General features: G+C 44.7%; 1 protein-coding gene across 1 annotated transcript; it reads right to left on the bottom strand.

The window, feature by feature from the left end:
- Positions 1 to 1893: 1893 nt before the first annotated feature.
- Positions 1894 to 17132, bottom strand: REG4 (regenerating family member 4). Its single transcript, XM_060621727.1, has 6 exons — positions 17024 to 17132; positions 14668 to 14842; positions 11540 to 11637; positions 8225 to 8362; positions 6422 to 6527; positions 1894 to 2176 (listed from the first exon to the last, which is right to left on the bottom strand). Exons 2-6 carry the CDS (start codon positions 14732 to 14734, stop codon positions 2109 to 2111), a joined length of 477 nt encoding a protein of 158 aa, XP_060477710.1. The 5' UTR covers positions 14735 to 14842; positions 17024 to 17132; the 3' UTR covers positions 1894 to 2108.
- Between the last annotated feature and the right edge of the window lie 3465 nt (positions 17133 to 20597).

Genomic DNA, 20597 nt, shown 5'->3' with positions numbered 1-20597 from the left:
CAAAAGCACGCTAATTATTCCGTACATAGTCCACACAAGCCCACTCCCCATCCCCCCTTCCTGGCTTTGTATTCCCATCATAGCACCTGTCACCTTCTCATACAACATTATTTACTTAGTTAATTGTGTTTCTACCTCCACTCCTCACCCCTGCCGAACGGTATGCTCTCTAACAGCAAGGAATTTATCTGGTTTGTCCATTGATCGATTCGCGGTCCCTGAAATGAGTTCTTAGTACATAGCATGCATTCAATAAACTTTTGTTGAATGATGTAGTGATATATCTACCCAATGAATAAAGATTACTAAAATGCGATATGCACAAATCAGCACACACTGATTTTCCAAAGTTAACCAAGGACCAGCCTTCTAATAAGACAAGCAGCCGCCCATCCTTATTTGCGAAAGTCGCGAAGCACATGCTGTGCACACGTACACGCGGCTTGTTGGCATGTCAGCAATTTCAGAGAGGGTGCTTCGTTTTCGCTACATCACCAAACATGTTTCAGGTGGGGGTGCTTGGGAAGCTCAGTCGGTTGAGCATCTGACTTTGGCTCAGGTCATGATCTCACAGTTTGTGAGTTCCAGGCCCGCATCGGGCTCATTGCTGTCAGCTGGGAGCCTGGAGCCTGCTTCGGATTCTGTGTCTCCTTCTCTCTGCCCCTTCTCTCTCTCTCTCTCTCTCAAAAATAAATAAACATTAAAAAAAAATTTTTTTAAAGAGTATTTTAGGTTGGTGTTGCTCTTCAGCTGCAGTTGTTACATATGTTTAATGTATTTACAGAATGACTATTAGATTTTACTTTGTTTTGTGTTGGTACATCTGTTGTTCATCCCTTCTTGGATTTTTATTTTGTTTCTCTTTACTTCTCTGCCATCATGAGCTCCTTTTCCTCCAGAGAGTATGAATGAATTAGGGAGGTAGGTGGGCCTACATCCCAGGTGGGCTCTAGTCAGAAGACGTAGGGAACCTCTACCGTTTTGGGATATTGTGATCCATGTTTCCTTCACATTCTGTTAGTTCTTACAGGAAATACCACGGAATCTGGCACTTGCCCCAATGATTTTCGTACATGGCCCCTGGCTGTCTAGCATTCCTGATTTATCTTACCATCTCAGTCAAAGAATCTGATACCTTTCTTTGTTTCTCCAACAGTGGCTCCCCAGAACCCTCAAAGGCGTTGGTGGTTGCTTTTTGCTGACCTATCAGCTTCCAAAGAATGACCCTTTTCCATCCGCCGATCATCTTGCCTGGACTCCCACCATGAAGACATTTATCCTTTGGGTTAACAAGATTTTTTGTGCTTAGAGGAAGCAATACGTTATCTCTGATGTCTTCCTCTCTGGCTTCCAAAAGAGTGACAAGGGGGGGCGCCTGGGTGGCTCAGTTGCTTAAGTGTCCGACTTCAGCTCAGGTCACGATCTCACAGGTCGTGAGTTCAAGCCCCGCGTCGGGCTCTGTGCTGACAATTGAGAGCCTGGAGCCTGCTTCGGATTCTGTGTCTCCCTCTCTCTCTGCCCCTCCCCCACTTGTGCTCTGTCTCTCTCAAAAATAAATAAACATTAAAAAAAAAAAAAAAAAAAAGAGTGACAAGGGTGTGGGGGGAGGAAGGAAGAAGTGGGGCAGGGGGCAGGAGGGCCAGCAGGCTGTCTGTTCACTCCCCCTCCCTTTGCTGCACCCTTCCCCGAGCCAGCTTCTTAGCCTGTCTTGGGCTGCTAAGGTCACAGGGGTGCAGGTGGGTGTTCTCACGTTCTGGCATAAGACTCTGTGTTGACCGGTTGGCACAGCACCGTGGGGGAAGCCGATGGCCATCCACACATCCCGAACTGCGTGGGCGGCCCAGCCACACTTCCTCTCCTCTCTGGGGGTACTTCTAAGAAATGCAAACGAGATCACACCAAAGCCACATTTCCTATAATTGTCATAGAAGCCACTGTCGTACAGTGTTGAGGCCTCGGACGCTAATAAACCTAAAAGAGTGAGTGTGACAGGGCCGATCAGCCTCAGTTGCCGTGTTTGCTCTGAGACAATGATCAGACGCAGCCAGCATGCACAGAGGGAGGAAGGCAGGGGCATGTGTGGGGTGAGCACAGCCTCGATTCGTGCTCTACACTCGGTATTTGCACAGGAAGTGCTGGTGCGTGCTGCATTCGTTGCTCCTCCAAGTTAAAAAGTCTGCAAGAAAATAAACAGACGTTCAAATCCCTCCAGTTCTGTATTGCACTTACCAGCGTTCCCTGGGTCTCTTGCTTGGAACCCCGGGAAGTGCACTGCCATGCTTAATTTCATGCGTGGACTGGGCTAGGAGGTGGACCCAGGCGTTGGGTCAAACACCAGTCTGCGTGTTGCTGCAGAGGTGATTTGTTTGGGATGTGATTAGTATTTAAACTAGTAATGAGAAAATTAAATGAGCAAAGCAGACTACCCTCCATAATGTAGGTAATCATCCAATCAGTGAAAAGACCGAGTTTTCCCAAAGAGTAAGGAATTCTGCTTCCAAAGTGCCCTGGCCTCAGGATTGTGACATCAGTGCATGTGGGAATTCACAGTCCCTAGCCTGCCCTGCGCATGTCAGTTTTGCTGGCCCGACAATCACAAAAGCCATTTTTTTTTTTTTTGAGAGAGAGGGTGCAAGTGAGTGAGGGGCAGAGAAAGAGAGGGAGAGAAGTGGGGCTCACTCAAAGCAGGGCTCGCGCTCACCTGATGTGGGGCTGGAACTCACAAACCATGAGATCATGACCTGAGCCAAAGTCAGATGCTTAACTGACCGAGCCACGCAGGCGCCTGGGAGCCAGTTCTTTAAAAGAAATCTATCTCTCTCCGTATACATCCAATTACTTCTGTTTCTCTGACAAATACCAGCACTAACTTTGTTCACGGAAAGAAAAATAATGTAAACGTCACGCACAATTGCAGAAGCCCCATGCCAGCGAAACTTCGGAGGGGGAGAGAGAGCTGGACGTAAAAGCGGGGGTCTTTTGTGTCTGGAACAGGAGGCTGCAAGGATGCGGAGGTGGTTTTTCCAAAGTCCGCAGCTGAGGCTCTAAGATGTTCAAAGAGTTGGAAGCTGCTGAGCCAGTCACGTCCCACAGGCCACCCCTTTATAAAAAAGGACTGACGGCAAGGAGCAGGTGATCTTGGAAACGGAAGTATTTTTGGGGACAGGGCCCACCAGGGCCGTCCACAGATCCGCTTATCACCCTGCAGTGTGGGCAGCAGAGTGGTGAGTCGTTAGACGTCTCTCCGCCTGGCTCTGACCTGTGCGTCCTGCCCTGGGGCCAGTGTGTGTTGGTGGGATGAGAGCCCCGGGGACAGAGGGCACTGCCAGGCAAAGTGGGGGAAGGTGTGCCACCTCCCCTTCAGAGGTCTCCAGAGGTAGAGAGGATGGGGCCAGCCCATGCCCATGTCCATGGCAACCAGAGCCGGGCCACAGAGAGTAATGATATGGAGACGATGAGTTCTAGGTACAGACAGGGTGTGGGGCCGGGAGAACACGGCTCCAGGCTTCAAATAATCAAGAACACAGGCAGCTCCCCCATGGGCACCAACCTAGGGAGGAGTCTGATTGCACTCTCCTCCTCCGTTCCTCTACACCAGAGAGGTGTGTGTAGACCATACCCCTCCCTTCCAGGTCGGAGAACCATGAGTCTACGCTGACTGGGATAAGCACTTCACATATATGCGTTCAGGTGATTAGTACTCTTGGTTTTCCCTTTCTGTGGAGAGGCAACTGAGGCACAGAGAAGTAGGAAATCGGCTCAGGGTCACAGAGCTAACTGAAGGAACTGGAATCCCATCCCAGGCATTCCAAAGGCAGAGCCCATGGTCTTGACTCCAACTCCATTGAATATGAAATTTCTGTTTACTTATTTTTGAGAAACAGGGAGAGAGAAAGAGGGGGAGAGAGAGCATGCATGCAGGGGAGGGGCAGAAGGAGATGGAGAGAGAATCTTAAGCAGGCTCCTTGCCAGCGTGGAGCCTGCCTCAGGGCTCCCATCTCACCATGGTGAGATCGTGACCTGAGCCAAAATCAAGCATTGGATGCTTAACCAACTGAGCCCCCCAAGTGCCCCTGAAGTTTCCGTTTAAATTGTAGCACTACATTTTTAAATGTGTCAGAGAGGACCAGTAGAGTTGTCAGAAAGCACTGTAAGGGCAATTTGTCAGAGAGTCACAAGCACGTTCCGCCGTGGTGCAGAAAAGGAGTCAGAGGGGGTGAAAGAACCAACCAGACAAAATGGTCTCTGAGGGTCTTTCTAAATAGACATAAAAAAGGAACAGGTCTAGCCACACACAGGACGTGTGTGTGGCGGTGTTTGGGGACATTAATACCATACCTTTTGGGTCTGAAGGAAACAATTCAGCCACTGAGTTGGCGGGGCTAAATCTGTTACACAAATAGAAAATGACACTGACAGGGCCAAGGGAAGGCTGTCTAAAATCCTACCTTCCACCAGTTTCTTGCTAATCCTTGTTTCATTCCTTGTGCTTTTCTGGCTTGAGTACCTGTATTCTGGTACCTAAGAGCTGGGCTGAGTGAACCCAGAAAAGGAACAGAGTCTGAAAGACCTAGAGCCAGTTCTCAGGAAGACATCAGGGTTCCAGTTCCCACACAGGTGGCTTCGTTCCTGGGATTTTGCCCATGTGAACACGGACTGATGGGAAAGACTTGTGTTTGAGAAGTTGGTCCAGTTGAAATCTCAGAATCACAGGAAGGACTCTGAAAGGTGTCTAGTCCATTGCTTCCCCAAAGCTGGTCTGGCCTCCAGCCTTAGAGATTCTGATGCTGTAGGTCCAAAGTGATCCCTGGAATTTATACTTCAAAAGTGTTCCTCGGTTGATTCCTTCATGTGCCATGTGCTCCTCTTCTCATGCTTTTGGTACTGCAACTACAATGTCCACTTTTGCCTGGTTAATTCTAGTGATGGGGTTCTCACTGTTTCCTGCACGTTCTAGTTTTGGATAGTGCTAATTGTTAAACTTTCCCCCCCTTAGATAGAAATCCACGTATTACCAGTTTCTACCTATTGGTCTTGGTTGTGTTCCTTCCATCGGAGCTGTCTATGCCTTTCCCAGCAGCAACTATGGGCTCTACAAGTCATTGGGAAGCCCTTCCTCTGCCCGTGAGGAGACCCTCTTATTGCAAAGGGTCTCGACCTGGCCTCAGAGTTTGTTACCTTATTTCTACCATTCATCTTTTGCTGTTGGAAAATTTTCACACTCTTTTTTTGTGCATATGAAAACTTTATTCCCCAGACAACAGCCACCCTGCGTCATGTTCCTGAGTCCTCAGTCCAGGCCTTTCCCAGGCCCACTTCCAGCCTAGGAAGGGTGTCTCGGTGACACCATGATGGCCTTTTAAACCCACTAGGATGTTGTCTTCGGCATCAAATAGCCTCTTTCTCTTTGCTATTCTGTTTTCTTGTTTTACAGCAGAAGACTTTTCAACATCACTTAATCTCCGTGGTTCTCAAATGCTAGCAATTTTGCCCCCAGGGGACATTTAGCAACATTTGGAGACATTTTGGGTTGTAACAACCTGTGGTGGGGGAGTGGTTCTACCCACCTCTGAAGATTGAAGACCAGGATATCCTGAACCTACAATGAACAGGACAGCTCCCACAATGAAGAATTATCCAGCCCCAAATGTCATTGGTACAAAAGTTGAAAACTGGAAGTTATTAGCATAAAAAGCGAGGAATGAAAGACAAGAAAAACGAGGAGACTCAAGTGATTGTGTGCAACCTAGAGCTAAGGTTCTGGGCCCTGCATTTTGGGAACAAAACTCAGGGAAACAAACAAGAGGGCAGGAGGCAGGCAAAGATGAGGTTCCCAGGGCTCGTGGGGAACCCAAACTAGAAGGAATTCAGAAAGAAGTTATATGTATTTCTTTCCTGTAGCCTGGGTTTCCCAAAATGTGACATCTTTCCCCTTCATATGTACACAATAGGATTTAAAAAATAAATGTATTTGGGGCCCCTGGGAGGCTCAGTCGATTAAGAGTCCAACTCTTGGTTTCGGCTCAGATCACGATCTCACGGTTCATGGGTTCGAGACCTGCATCGGGCTCTGCGCTGACAGTGCAGAGCCTGCTTAAGATTCCCTCCCTCCTTCTCTCTCTCTCTCTTTCTCTCTCTCTCTCTCTCTGGCCCTCCCCCTCTCACTCTCTCTTTCTCAAAATAAATAAATAAAATGTAAATAAAAATAAAAGTAAGTGTATTTAAGAAAAAAAGTGAGTGTATTTTAAAGAAGATATTAAGAATAGTTGGTCTATGGATATGGCAAAGATTGTAAAATGATCACAAATGACTGTGGTTTGGTAAATAATGTCTGTGGCAAGGCCACCATCCTGTGGAAAACAGATCTGCTGGTGTGAAATGGGGCCGGGGTGGGGGGGGTGGGGGGGGCGGCGGATCTTACCCTCCCTGGAGTTCATCTCCACGCAGTACTTGTTCCCACGTGCGGACTTGGCCGACAATTTTTTGTACAAATAGAAGGCCCCATCGATCCACTGCCACTTCTGGCTCTGCAAGTGACCACAGATGGAAGACAGTCAGCCTGTGCACCTGCTCACAGCCAGGCGGTCCTCTCAGGCCCCTTGAAAACCCGTAAAAATCTTTCATCACAAGAAGCACAGGGATGTGCACAGAATGAAAAAGAGAAAAGTCACCCCATTTAAAGAGGAAAACATTACTATTGATTTTGGCATATTTACTTCTGGTGTAAACATTTTTATTTATCACGATCTTTTTATGGACTAAAATAGGTGGTGGTCTTTAAAAATACATACTCAACTGTGTATCTTGCTTTCAAAACATTTTTAAATGGTCATGGTGCACTATAATTTACCTTAATGGTATTGATGATGTTTATGTTGTTTCTAATTTACAATGATTATAAAGAATACCGCTATGAACTACTTTGTTCCTGAAGCTGTTTCTGTACTTAAACTTATTTTTTTAGGATAAAAACCCAGAAGTGGAATTAATGGGTCAAAGGATGTGAATATTTTGAGGGTACTGATATGCATGGCCAAACTGCTTTCCATCTACTGGACAATGTCTTTATGTCCTTAAATATATTATTCATTAAGACAAAGCAAAAGTTTGATAATCTGATAAGTCAAATTATATTTCTATTTTAATTTGCATCTTTGATAACTAGAGACATTACACATTTTTAAGGACTTTATTAGCCAATTACTTTCTTTAGTTATGAATGTAGAAAATTAAATACCCCCAAAATTGTATAAATAGATGTAAATATTTGTCCTAACTCTGAAGAAGAGAGTTGATTGACAGCAATGTAAATACATAAAAATGTGTAATTAATTGTATAAATTATTTGCAACATCTATGGTGAAGTTTTATCAAGAAACGGGAAGTCTGGGGGTTCTTTTCTGGTGTTCCTTATGTTTGTTTGGGTTAACTATAGAAGATTCCCACGAAGAATCTGTAAACTGCAGCTCCCACAGAGGGACCTCGGCAACCAGCCCAAAGACCTCACATACCATTCTTTACAATGAGGTACTGATGGAGATTAAAATGAAGGTCTAGTGAAAAAAAAGTTATGGGTAACATGAAAAAAAATAATAGCATCTAGGAAAAAGCTTGGCTGAAAGTTCCCAACTTTAACTCAAGATCTAATGGGAATTTAATTAAGCTACATCCCCTAACAGATGTATGTGCGTGTATGTGTATGTATGTTTTCATATATGTGTATGTATCTATATATGCTTACACAGCTTAAAAAAAAAGTTTACTTATTTATTTTGAAAGAGAGAGAGAACAGATGCAGGGGAAGGGTGTGGGGGGGAGAATCCCAAGCAGGCTCCATGCTGTTAGTGCAGAGCCTGATGTGGGGCTCCTCCTCAGGAACCATGAGGTCCTAACTTGAGCCGAAGTCAAGAGTTGGATGCCCAACTGACGGAGCCCCATAACTTTTTTTTAGGCTGTGAAAAGCCGGTCATTTTGTGTTCTAAGATTTGGGAGGACTTTAATTAGATAGAAGTTCTACAAAGTGATGCCATTGAAATAATTTCCTCCGTCGAGGGCCAGAACTGAGACCTAGACCTTGAGGCTTTGGCCTCTGTTGGTTGGAGGCAGTAACTGAAAAAGATTCACTCCCTGTGCCTCCGTCAGTAGGCCTGGAAGCCATTTCCCATGCAGGGACCATCTATCTGGCTCTCCCAATGGGACACGTGTGGGCCAAGTCTGGGGTTACCTTTTGTGGGTCATGCAGGCCGATCCATACAGGCTTGGTTTTTTGGTAGCCACTTATATACTTCGCTACGATGTTGGCTTCCTTTGCATTCTGGAGAGATGCCAGGTGGGCTCCATTTCCATACAACTGACACTCGTACTGTGGGCAAGAAGTTGTGCTAATCATCTCCTGAGGTTTAAACACATAGTCCTCACCCCAGAACCCTAGTAAGTACATAACTATCTTCTCTGCGGCAACTTTTAAAACTCTCAGCACCAGACCCGAACTTGTTTTACTCCTGTATGTCTTTTGTTTGTTTGTTTGTTTGTTTGGAGCAGGGAAGGGGCAGAGAGGGAGGGGAGAGAGCATCCCAAACAGGCTCCACACTGTCAGCGCAGAGACAGATGTGGGGCTCAATCCCATGAACTATGACATCATGACCTGAACTGAAATCCAGAGTCAGATGCTTAACTGACTGAGCCACCCAGGCGCCCCTATATGTCTTTTTTGGATCCCAAATTCTTGCTTTTCAAAGATGCTATCGAGAGAAGGCAATCTGGATTTTTCTTCTCGATTCCTGAATGATAATCACCTTTTGTTTTAGGGATTGGATGAAACGTGGCATAACCATTCTCTAACTGGAAACATACTGTCCCAATAAACAAGGCAAACATTTTATATATCCACATCTTCTAGAGAAGTATAGTTATCTTATGCTTTTTTGCGGTTGTATTACAGGTTCTGCCTCCATGATGCAATTTAATGTAATGAAAACATGGTTTTGGCTGCAGTTGCTACTTCAATGCCCCCCTTTGGTATCTTGCTCGTGATTAGACATGGCTGGTGTTGGATGTTAATGCATTCCTCACCCTTGATGACCATTTCACAACACCGGCATGTTTTCATAACTTCATTTGACTGTCAAACTAGTGAGGCATGGAAGCCAGATTACCAATCAACGTTTAGTGAGAGGCCCAGTCACAAAGGGTTCCTGGGACAAAAGAGCAAAGAGTCTCTGTGGTTCAGTGAGATTTTCTCTCCAAGTTCACGCTCCTGGTAGTGCCACAACAGGACCTGGAACTCAGACCTGGAAACTGTCATTCTCATGGTCCCCTCCACACCAGGAATTTCGAGAACTAAGATTGGCCCTCAATATTGGCAACTAGCAGCAGCAGCCAAGGTATTTATTTGTTGGGTCCTTTTCCAGCACCTTCTCTGCACTATGTTCAGGAGCAATTAACTCTGCTAAGGCTTTGTACCAATCCTGGACCGTTTTTGCCTTAAGAACCTCAAATGAACACCCAGCATGTGTAATAAGCTCTTGGTAAGTTATTTTTTTTTTAACGTTTATTTTATTTTTGAGACAGAGAGAGACAGAGCATGAACGGGGAAGGGGCAGAGAGAGAGGGAGACACAGAATCAGAAGCAGGCTCCAGGCTCTGAGTTGTCAGCACAGAGCCCGACGCAGGGCTCGAACTCACGGACCGCGAGATCGTGACCTAAGCTGAAGTCGGACGCTTAACCGACTGAGCCACCCAGGCGCCCCTCTTGGTAAGTTATTTTAATGAATCCTTCTGACAAGGCCATGGGGTAAAAGTGACATCCCCATGTTAAAGCAAGAAAACTGGTAGAGTGAGGTACGGCTATAACTAGTGAGTGGCAGAGTCATGATTTAAACTCAGGTCTATTGCTGGGTCATAGGATAATTCTATTTTTAATTTTTTGTGTAGTTTATATGTATAATGGAATACTACTTGGCAATGAGAAAGAATGGAATCTTGCCATTTGCAACAATGTGGATGGAACTGGAGGGTATTATGCTGAGTGAAATAAGTCAGTTAGAGAAAGACAGGTGTCCTAAGTTTTCACTCATATGTGGAATTTGAGAAACTTAACAGAAGACCATGGGGGGAGGGAAGGGGAAAAAATAGTTTCAAACAGAGAAGGAGGCAAACCAAAAGAGATTCTTAAATGCAGAGAACAAACTGAGGGTTGATGGGGGAGTGGGTTGGGGAGAGGAGAAAATGGGTGATGGGCATTGAGGAGGGCACTTGTTGGGATGAGCCCTGGGTGTTGCATGTAAGAGATGAATCATGGGAATCTATTCCCAAAGCCAAGAGCACACTGTGTACACTGTATGTTAGCCAATTTGACAATAAGTTATATTTAAAAAATAACTAAACAAACTCAGGTCTGTATTACTCCCAAGCCTCCCAGGTAACTTCCTCTTTGGGCAGAATTAGTTTTGGAATGTCTGGGTACAGGCAATACAGGTGGCCTTTAAGATTTCTTCAAGTTGCTTCTCAAGAATTGAGGAGAGGCCCATTACTTTCCACCAGCTTTTTTTTTTCCTTTCAGTGAACAGTGTCTGAGAAACCCCTTCTTCATTTAGCACATTCTCCCTCCCTCTCTCTCTCTCTCCTTCTCCCTCTCTCTCTCATTCGCATCAGCTCAGGAAGCATTGCATTAGGGCTGACTTCCCTGGATTTGCTCTGCTACCTACTCTGGGTGTGATCTTGGGAAAGTCACTTATGCTCACACTGCATTGGAATTTTCCATTTAAATGTCACAATCTTGCACTAACCCCACACTTTTTAAGGTCAGAGAAGACTTCGTATCCTCAACAGCTATCACTTGGTAGGTGCTCTGTCCTTGGTGAGTTATTTATACACAGAATTCTGAGGCCGTTCTAGGCCCAGATCACCCCACATTTTCCCCAACCAGTCATGTCAATTAAACAGCCACAACCCAGAGAAACGGCAGCACTGGCTCCCACACTCCTCTGAGGTGGGGTGGCCCTTTGGGTATCTTCTAGACAAAGCTTTAGGGAGATAAAGCCAGCACATTTGCTGGGTTGTGTAGACAATGAAGCCTTCCATTTGTCTGGACTGCTTCACTTTCTGTCAGGTGGTTCTGAAGACTGGTGTGATCCAGGACTGCCTACACACTGCTCTTTCTGGTAAGTCTGGTGCAGCTATTCAATTGTTCTTTCTGGAAGGACTTTATCTTCTCATTCTCCTTCTATGTGTGTATTTCTGTCTTTCTTACTGACAGCGAACTCCTTGAGGGTAATGGCTGTTTCTTGTCCATTCTTACGTCTTCACAGCTCACCTAGGATCTGGGCAGATAGCACCTGCTCCATCCATGCTTATAGAACTGGAAGAGGAGAACACACAACGCTATTCTCTGCACTTCAGCAGCAGGTGACTCCTCAGAATGCCAAGGGAGGACTCTTAATTCTGAGCCAAATGAGACCTGCAGCTCTGGATGGCCCCTTTAGAGATACCTCCAGGTGGCTTTAGAGATACCTGTCCTAGCATGGGTCAGATTCCTTACCTCAGCCTCAGACCAGGTCCTCAGCTTCCGGAAGTATCCGTAGCAATTGGACTTGTAGTAAAACCATCCAGCAGCACAGCTGGGTCTCATGATGATGTCTGCACAAACACAGAAGGCGATTGCAAGTGATGATGGCAAAGCCAATCCATTCCCACACTCGTCAGTCTACAGAATGCAAGGGAGGCTGGCTGTCCTGAAGAAGGATCCTGCTGGGCTGCCCAAACTTTATACGGGTAATCTTTCTCCCAGCTTTCTCCAAAGGGAACTATGGCCTTTGTAAGGGGAACTGTGCACTGGAGAAAAGACTACAATCAGATTTAAAAAATTTTTAATGTTTATTTTATTTTTGAGAGGAGGGAGGAGGTGCAGAGAGAGAAGGAGACACAGAATCTGAAGCAGGCTCCAGGCTCTGAGCTGTCAGCCCAGAGCCTGACACAGGGCTCGAACTTACAAACCGTGAGATCATGACCTGAGCCGAAGTCAGATGCCTAACTGACTGAGCCACCCAGCTGCCCCTAGCTAAGACGATTTCATAGCAGACCCAGGGGGACCCCACATCCATCCCACGATTATCTCTCCAGTTATGAAATGCACAATTAGAATAGCCACACTCAGCAATTGGCAGAATCCTCACATTGGTTGTCAGGTCAAACAGCTATAATTCAAGGCAGCACAAGAGTGGGCAAAGGGCATAAATTGGTAGGTTTAGGCATTATAAGGAAGGAGTGGGTATTTTTGACCAGGGGGACACAGGACAGGTTAGATGGCAACTTGGATGGAACTTGACACTGGGTGAGCTGGGTTGTGTCAATAGCGAGGGGACACGTTAGGCAAAGGAGGTGTGTGAGCAGAGGGATGGAGGCAGAAACGTGCAAGATGTGCACCACAAGGGCAAGCACTTAAGTTTGCCTGAAGTAGAGGGAATCGTCCCGGCAAGCATGGTGGAAAGGGAAAGGAGAATCAAGGTCTGGACAAGGAAGCCATGACCGAGAGGCACAGGCTCTTCCTGCTACTTGATTAATGAGTGGGCCACATCACCGAATCTGAAGGTTTAAGAAGCAGGGAAATGGCTGGAAATACAGAGGGCCTCGGTGATGAAGGGAATGCCAGGCTGGCGAGCTCGGGCTTTGTGACCACGTGGCTGCACTCCAGTGCTATAGATGAGCGCAGGGGTCTTTCCGTTCCTCGGAGACTTCCGCAGTCTGTCGTTGTCACATAGCAAGCACTTCCTCTCTCCCCACTCAAATGACACTCCTGTCACTCGCTTGCCCTGATCTATTTCATCCTTTGCCTAAACATCTCTAGGGACTTCCTATGCTTTCAGATAAGCTCCCTACTCTGGCTAGCAGGGCATTCATGACCTGGTTCTGCAGCCTTATCCAGCCGAATCTTCCTATGCAGCAATCCCAGGAAGTCTCTACAACAGGAAGGAAGATCTGTAGAAGAGTAGAGTAGCGAGTGTAGAGTAACCGGTGGTATGTTCTGGCTCTACCTCCTCCAGAGGAGAAAAACCAGAGAGGGCTGGTGAGATCCCAGAGTCGGGAGACTGGTTTCTCGCTCCCCAGGTTTAGCCTGGGTGAATTTCAAGCCCCTGGAGCTAACCACCTGGTTGGTTGCCTCCACAGGAGAGTTGAGGGCCACCTCTCATTGTCTTCCATATTCTTTTTTTTTTTTTACTTTTTTTAATGTTTATTTATTTTTGAAGGAGAGAGAGACGGAGTGTGAGTGGGGGAGGGGCAGAGAGAGAGGGAGACACAGAATCTGAAGCAGGCTCCAGGCTCTGAGCTGTCAGCACAGAGCCCGACGCAGGGTTCGAACTCACAGACCACGAGATCATGATCTGAGCCGAAGTCGGACCCTCAGCCGACTGAGTCACCCAGGCGCCCCAGTCTTCCCTATTCTAGCACGTTTCAGAGAAAGCGGCTCAATCCCCCGGTCCCGAGCAGCCATAAGGATTGACAGAACTGGTGGCTGGCAGTCAGCATGGGGTGGAGGGCAAAGAACCTTGAAGCACAAGGACACATCCAGGGTAGGCTAAGGCAAGGACCACACACATGAGCCACGGGCACCAACATGATGCCGGAAATAACTCTGCTTCTCTTCCTGCTTTCTTCCAATTGATTCTCCCCTTGGCCAAAGTACTCCCCAGTGGGAGTAGTGTTAGGTTATATACGTGCTCAGGCATGGTTTCCCTCGCTGGGCCATGCGGGACTATGAGAAGCACCCCGGATGAGGCGCCAGAACATTATGTAATCTTGCTTTGTGACCTTGGGCAAGTCTCTACCTTCTTGGGGCCTCATAAACAGAACGAAGGCATTACACCAGATGTGCCCACATTTCATTTCTTTCCATTTCAGATACTCCATGATACTTATTCTCAGCTCATGAGTTCTCTTCCTGGCTTTCTCCACTGGAAGATCCTAGGGTATTGATTCTTGTTTTGTTGACATGTTACTTTGTACTTGATGCTGGGTCTACATGTGTGGGGGAGCCATCTCTCCAACAAGGCTGTAAGTCCCTTGCAAACCAGAATTCCCAGTATACTCAAATAGGAAAGCAATGCATAAACATTGGGTACCTCTAATTATAGCGCTCACTTATTGACTACTAGATGTCAGGTGCACATTGCCTTCCCTCTTCACAAGAAACTTGCAAAACTATTGTTATTATCTACATTTAGTTGATGATTTAACTATGGCTCACAACCACGTGAGGTTAGAATTTGTTTGATTCTATAGTCCTTGTACTTGTTTTTCCCCTAAAGTTTATTATTTATTGAGAGAGAGAGAGTCGGGGAGAGACAGAGAGAGAGAGAGAGAGAGAGAATCCCAAACAGGCTCAGCACTGTCAACATGGAGCCTGATGGGGGGCTCGAACTCATGAACCATGAGATCATGATCTGAGTTGAAATCAAGAGTCGGATGCTTAATCGACTGAGCCACCCAGGTGACCCGAGTCCTTGTACTTTTTTTACCATGTGACATTGTCTTTCGTTCCTGTCTTTGACATCTACTTCCTGTAGCACCTAAATATTTTGGGGGGGGGGGGGGTGAATGGATGGCTGTCAGTGTGCTGCATGAACACAGGCTGTGGGTGGGCTCAGTCCCAGCTGAGTGACGGATACTCACCACCCAGGACTTCAGTGCTGAGTACACAGCTCAGCAGTAGGAGAAGCCACATTCTTTGGGGGGCCATATTCTTCTTCTCCTGGCCACAGAAGTGCTTCAGAAGCCTCTATTACAAGGGTTTCAAAGACCTTGTGAGTTTTCCTTTGAAGCTCCTGGATTCGCCTAGACCTGCAGCCTGAACACACTGGGTGAGACAGACCCAGGAATTTAGATGCCAAATCACATATGGAGGAAACAAAATATTTTCCTAAGCCCAGATTATACAATGAAGGGAATCTCAAGCTAAATGTAGAGACTGGGAATAGTTAACTTATGTCACCTGCAAGACCTCTGGTCCAGCGCCAGAGACGTAACTGTACTGGGCTGAAAAGTCTGGATGGAGATCGTTTGGTCTCAGTGTACTGTGGAGAGCCTGCTCCTGCTATTCTCTGGGGAATCAGCAGAGGGAGCCTAAGCCAAGCTTTCTCACAGATGAGGCAGTAATGGGCTTTCTATACATTCAGCTCAATCAAATCAAGTCAGTCCCAAGAGTAAATTTTTCTGTGTTAGAATTAAAAGTGAGTATATGGTCCAATGTCCACATTTTACAGGTGAGAGTCTACCTGAGGCCTTTGGGTATGAAGTCATTTGGTCATTGTCACACAGCTATAACCAGATCTCCTGACTTTAGGGCAACCCTCTTTCCTTCACACTTAGGTGATAACCACATTTTTTTTGTTTTGTTTTCAGAAAATAAATGGGCAATAGTGTGCGGACAACAGTACTGTTCCCCCAAACTTTGAAGAACACCCAATTTGTCCATTTTTTTCTTGCTGATTTTGGCTTGATAAAGAAAAACCTCATTGTTTTTGTTAGTATTTTTAACATATTAGTAATTAAATTACTTAAATTAGTAATTTAAAAAATTTTAAAAATATATAAAAAGAATTTAAACATCTTTTTCTAGAATGCTTATCTTTAAAATTTTCTTTTGCAAATTTTTGACTTAGAGCTTTATGCATTTTTCTGCTCGATTACTATCTTTTTTCTCAGGAATTTGTAGGGCTTTTCTTGTGTATTTATTGTCTTTCACATATAACTAAGAATATTTGCCAGTTTGTACATCTTCTCGTTTCTGTTTCTTGCCACACTGAGAATTTCAAAAACTGTCATATTTATTTTTTCCTTCATAGCATTTGGAATTTATGTCAGCAAAAAAAAAAAAAAAAAAAAAAAAAAAAAAAAGGCCATTACCATCCACATAAGATGAAAATATCTGCCCATATCCTCTTTTATTTTCATCTGCCTGGCATTTATTTTAGTGTAAGCATGGGATCGGGTCCAAGATTTTTTTCCCAAATAATTATTAGGATGAGTAAATAATTAATTGAATCCTTATTTGAGCATAATTTATGATCCCAAAATCAGAATACATATTCTAACTATCTTATAGTAGGTTGCTTACAGGAATGATGGAACATAATATTCAAACTTTCCTGGGCAATCTAAAGATTAGATGCATATGAAAGTACATGTGAGCACTGAGACACAGTGTTAAACAAAAAGGTGAAGCATGTCATAACCCTCTTCCCACCACATTGTTTTACACTCTTTTTTTTTTCTTAAAAAGAGAGAGAGTACACATGGGGGAGGGGCAGAAGGAGAGGGAGAGAGAATCTTAAGCAGGCTCCACACTCAGCGTGGAGCCCAACTGGGGGCTCAATCCAACGACCCTGGGACTGTGATCTGAGCTGAAATCAAGAGTTGGACGCTCAAGTAACTGAGCCACCCAGGCACCCCCACCCTCCCCCCACCTTTATATCATCACATTAACCCCATGCTCCTCTGACGAACTTCCCTTCCAGAGGTGATGGAGGTATTTTCAATGTCTTCAACCCCCTTAGAACACAAATAGCAAAGACTTCTCTGTCAAACCAACTATCTGGGGGAAGGGATGTGTAGCATCTTTTGGAAGAATCTACTAATGGATCTTAGCAAACTGACATTCATTGAACTCTTGCATGCCACCTAATGTAATCATAATGAGGCTGCAATGCAGGTATCATTAACTTGCTTTCCACATGAAGACACAAAATTGATTAAGTAACTTTCCCAAAGTTTCACAGCCATTAGATTGCACAGCCATGAATTAACCTGACACAGACACCAAAGGTAATGCTTTTTATAATAAAAGAGGAAAGAAAATAAGTAGTTCAAATTAAACACACACACACATACACACACACACACAGAGAAACAAAAAGCATGACTAACATCATTAGACCTAGAGCTTTTCATTTCTGGCCCAGTGAAGAGCTGGCAGAGGAAGTCAAATGTTCAAAGAAAGCCCTCTGCCCTCAACTGGGTGTAGGATTACCTGGTTGGCATTCAAGGCTTGAGGACCGCTGCTTTCTTCAGCATCCTAAGAGATCCCAGGAAGTGACTTGAGTTTTTATATCTTCTTGCCTCTGGAATTATATGACCTTTGTTGTAATCATAGAGCAATAATGTTGTTTAAAATAACAATCCATCCATAAAGTCTTATCTTTAGTCAAAAGGAACATCTGGGAGGCTTGAGAACATATTCTGAAGAAACTCTCCCTATTTGCAAACAATCTTTCCTTTACATCCTACCTTATCAAAACCGACAATATCCTGTAATCTGTTAGAAGCCCGTCCTCCCCTCGCCTTATTCACTTTTTCTTTTGTCAGTCATTTTATCCCTTTACATTGTTGATTTCCTTTATTTCTCCTTCCTTTCTATAAAGATGCCCCACTTCAACTCTGGAGAATCGGGATGTTTCTATCTTTGCAGAAAGGATTTGCCATCAGGGCTGGACATAACTTATGTACCCCTGTGGTGGGCTTGAGGGATACACACAGACTTCCCTCTCTAAGGCACCAACCCCAACTCCTTCAGCATGCACTCTGTTCCTCAAAAATCTGTTTAAGTTCCTTCTCCTTGTTCCTAAGGAACAAGGTAGTGAAATCTTGTCCTAATGCAGGGCAATTATGTGAAAATAGCTTACATTGATCCAATATTTTACCATACAGTGTTTTCACCTAAGTCACTAATGAGATCCTAACAAATCCCTGGGAGTGATGCAGGATGTGCACCCCCATTTCACACCGAAGAAACCTGATGTTAAGAGGTGTAGAGAGCCTGCTCTGTCAGGTTCACAATGCTGGTCACTGGTGGAGCTGGATATTGACCCCAAGCCCTCTCTGTTTCCTGAGTCACAGTCTTTTTTTTTTATTAATTTTTTTAATGTTTATTTATTTACTTTTGATTTTTTTTTTGTTTTTTCTTTTTTTTTAAATTTTTTTAACGTTTATTTATTTTTGAGACAGAGAGAGACAGAGCATGAATGGGGAAGGGACAGAGAGAGAGGGAGACACAGAATCGGAAGCAGGCTCCAGGCTCTGAGCCATCAGCCCAGAGCCCGACGCGGGGCTCAAACTCACGGACTGCGAGATCGTGACCTGAGCTGAAGTCGGACGCTTAACCGACTGAGCCACCCAGGCGCCCCTATTTATTTACTTTTGAGAGAGAGGGAGAGCACAAGTGGGGGAAGGACAGAGAGAGAGAGAGAGGGAGACACTGAATCCATCAGAAGCAGGCTCCAGGCTCTGAGCCATCAGCACAGAGTCTGCAGGGCTTGAACCCACAAACCGTGAGATCATGATCCGAGCCAAAGTCAGACACTTAACCAACTGAGCCACCCAGGCACCTCTCACACAGTCTTTTTAAATTTTTGTTAATGTGTATTTATTTTGAGAGAGAGAGAGAAAGTGTATGCAAGCAGGGGAGGGGCAGAGAGAGAGAATCCCAAGCAGGTTCTGTGCTGTCAGCACAGAATCTGACACAGGGCTCGATCTCATGAACCGTGAAATCATGACCTGAGTCAATATCAAGAGTCAGATGCTTAGCCTACCGAGCCTCCCAGGTGTCCCTGAGTCACACAGTCTTATTAAAAAAATAACCTATCTGGAAAGGCAATACGATTTCCTTCTGTAGTGTAGATAACAAACTATGTTGAAGATGTCACCAATTATTCAATCTCAATGGTCTAGAACTTTAAGGCTGGAAAGGATAATGGTATTTCTCAAGTCCTAGAAATACACAGCTAGTTCAGAGTGAAGCTGATGTCAGAAGTGGATTTTCTTACTCTCCACGCAGGGTTCTTTTTACACTGCTACTCAGGCTTTGCCATCGGCTTTTTCTAGCCTGTATATGCATTCACGGTAGGAAAAGAGAAAGTAATATTTCCATGGTGTGCAAAGTGTATTTTAGAGAAACTCTGCCATTCTGATGATGCTTTGGGGAAAGAACACAAGGCCTGGCTTCTGATGGATGTTGGTTCAGGTCCCAGTTCCATTACCCGCTCACTGTGTAACATCAGACATTCTCCCACATCTCTCTGAGGCTCAGTTTCCTAACTGTATGTGGTAGGATGTTACCAGATGAATTTTATTTTTTTACTCTACCTGTTAAACACAAACTTTTCCCCTTTAGGTGGCTGGATAAGACTCATCATTGCTTCATGCCATAACAAAGAGCAAATATATAAATTCCAAGCTTTTTTTAAAGATAGAAATCCAACAGATTTCTTCTTTTTTTATGTTTATTTATTTTTGACAGAGAGAGAGAGAGCACAAGTGGGACAGGGGCAGAGAGAGAGAGAGAGAGAGAGAGAGACAGAACCCAAAGCAGACTCCAGGCTCTGAGCTGTCAGCACAGAGCCCAATGTGGGGCTCAAGCCCAGGAACCATGAGATCATGACCTGAGTTGAAGTCAGATGCTTAACTAATGGAGCCACCCAGGCGCCCCATAATTCCAAGTTTTTTAAGTTCAAAAGCAGTGGTCCAAGGTGTCAGAGAGAAAAGTTTTGACAAACTATATGTTTAGGTAGATTTCCCGACCCCACACCCCTCACTCTGCTATCTTCATTCACTATATAAAGATTTTAAGGTCTTGAGATGCGAATGGGATGAGAAGGACATGAGACAAGAGAATTAGAGGCTTACAGGACCTTAAGTGGTCTTCCACTGAATCCCCCCATTAGCTCCAAGGATGGGCATTGATACAACCCACATAAAACTGAATTGAAAAGGGCCACTGAACACTGAGTAGAATTATTTGAAATGTTTCTATATGTAGAGTGTCATACATGATACTTAGAACCCTAAAAACAGCAAATCAGCAGCAATTACCTCCAAAATTAGTATCAGAATAGCACCATACCAGAGTAATTAAAATGAAAGTCACACAAATTTAGGTGACCTATAAAGTGTGAAGGGAAACAACTTTCAACCTGGTATTCTATACCCAGCCAACCAATCATTGAAGGGGGAGCACTAAGTAAAAACATATGAAAATTATCAGAATGTAGAAACGTTATTGTCCATAGTCTATTACTGAAATTACTGCTGAAACATGTCTTTTGGCAAAAAAGAAAACAATCCCTGAAGAAGAGAATGTGGTACCATAAAGAGATAGGTGTTGATGTTGAATAAGAATTCTAATGATGTGTAGAATAAGATTGAATGTGACTTTTATTTTTTCTTTTTAAGATAAGTCAGGTCAAAAATACCAGTCAAGGGGCACCTGGGTGGCTCAGTCGGTTGACCGTCTGACTTTGGCTCAGGACATGATCTCGCGGTTGACGATTTCAAGCCCTGCATCAGGCTCTGTGCTGACGGCTCGGAGCCTGGAGCCTGCTTTGGATTCTGTGTCTCCCTCTCTCTCTTCCCCTCCCCCACTCATGCTCTGTCTCTCTCTGTCTCAAAAATAAATAAACATTAAAAAAAAAAAAAGAAAATACCAGTCAATAACAACAAGGATTGTATATAGTTAAGATCTGATGCTAATTAAGTTTACTTTATTAGAAAATTTTCATGTAAGTATGTGTATTTCCAGAATACTATATGTATAACGCACACTTAATGTT

This window comes from Panthera onca, chromosome C1, assembly GCF_046562875.1.
Source record: "Panthera onca isolate mPanOnc1 chromosome C1, mPanOnc1 haplotype 2, whole genome shotgun sequence".
NCBI classification, from domain to species: Eukaryota; Metazoa; Chordata; class Mammalia; order Carnivora; family Felidae; genus Panthera; species Panthera onca.
This window is presented reverse-complemented; position numbering and strand designations above follow the sequence as displayed.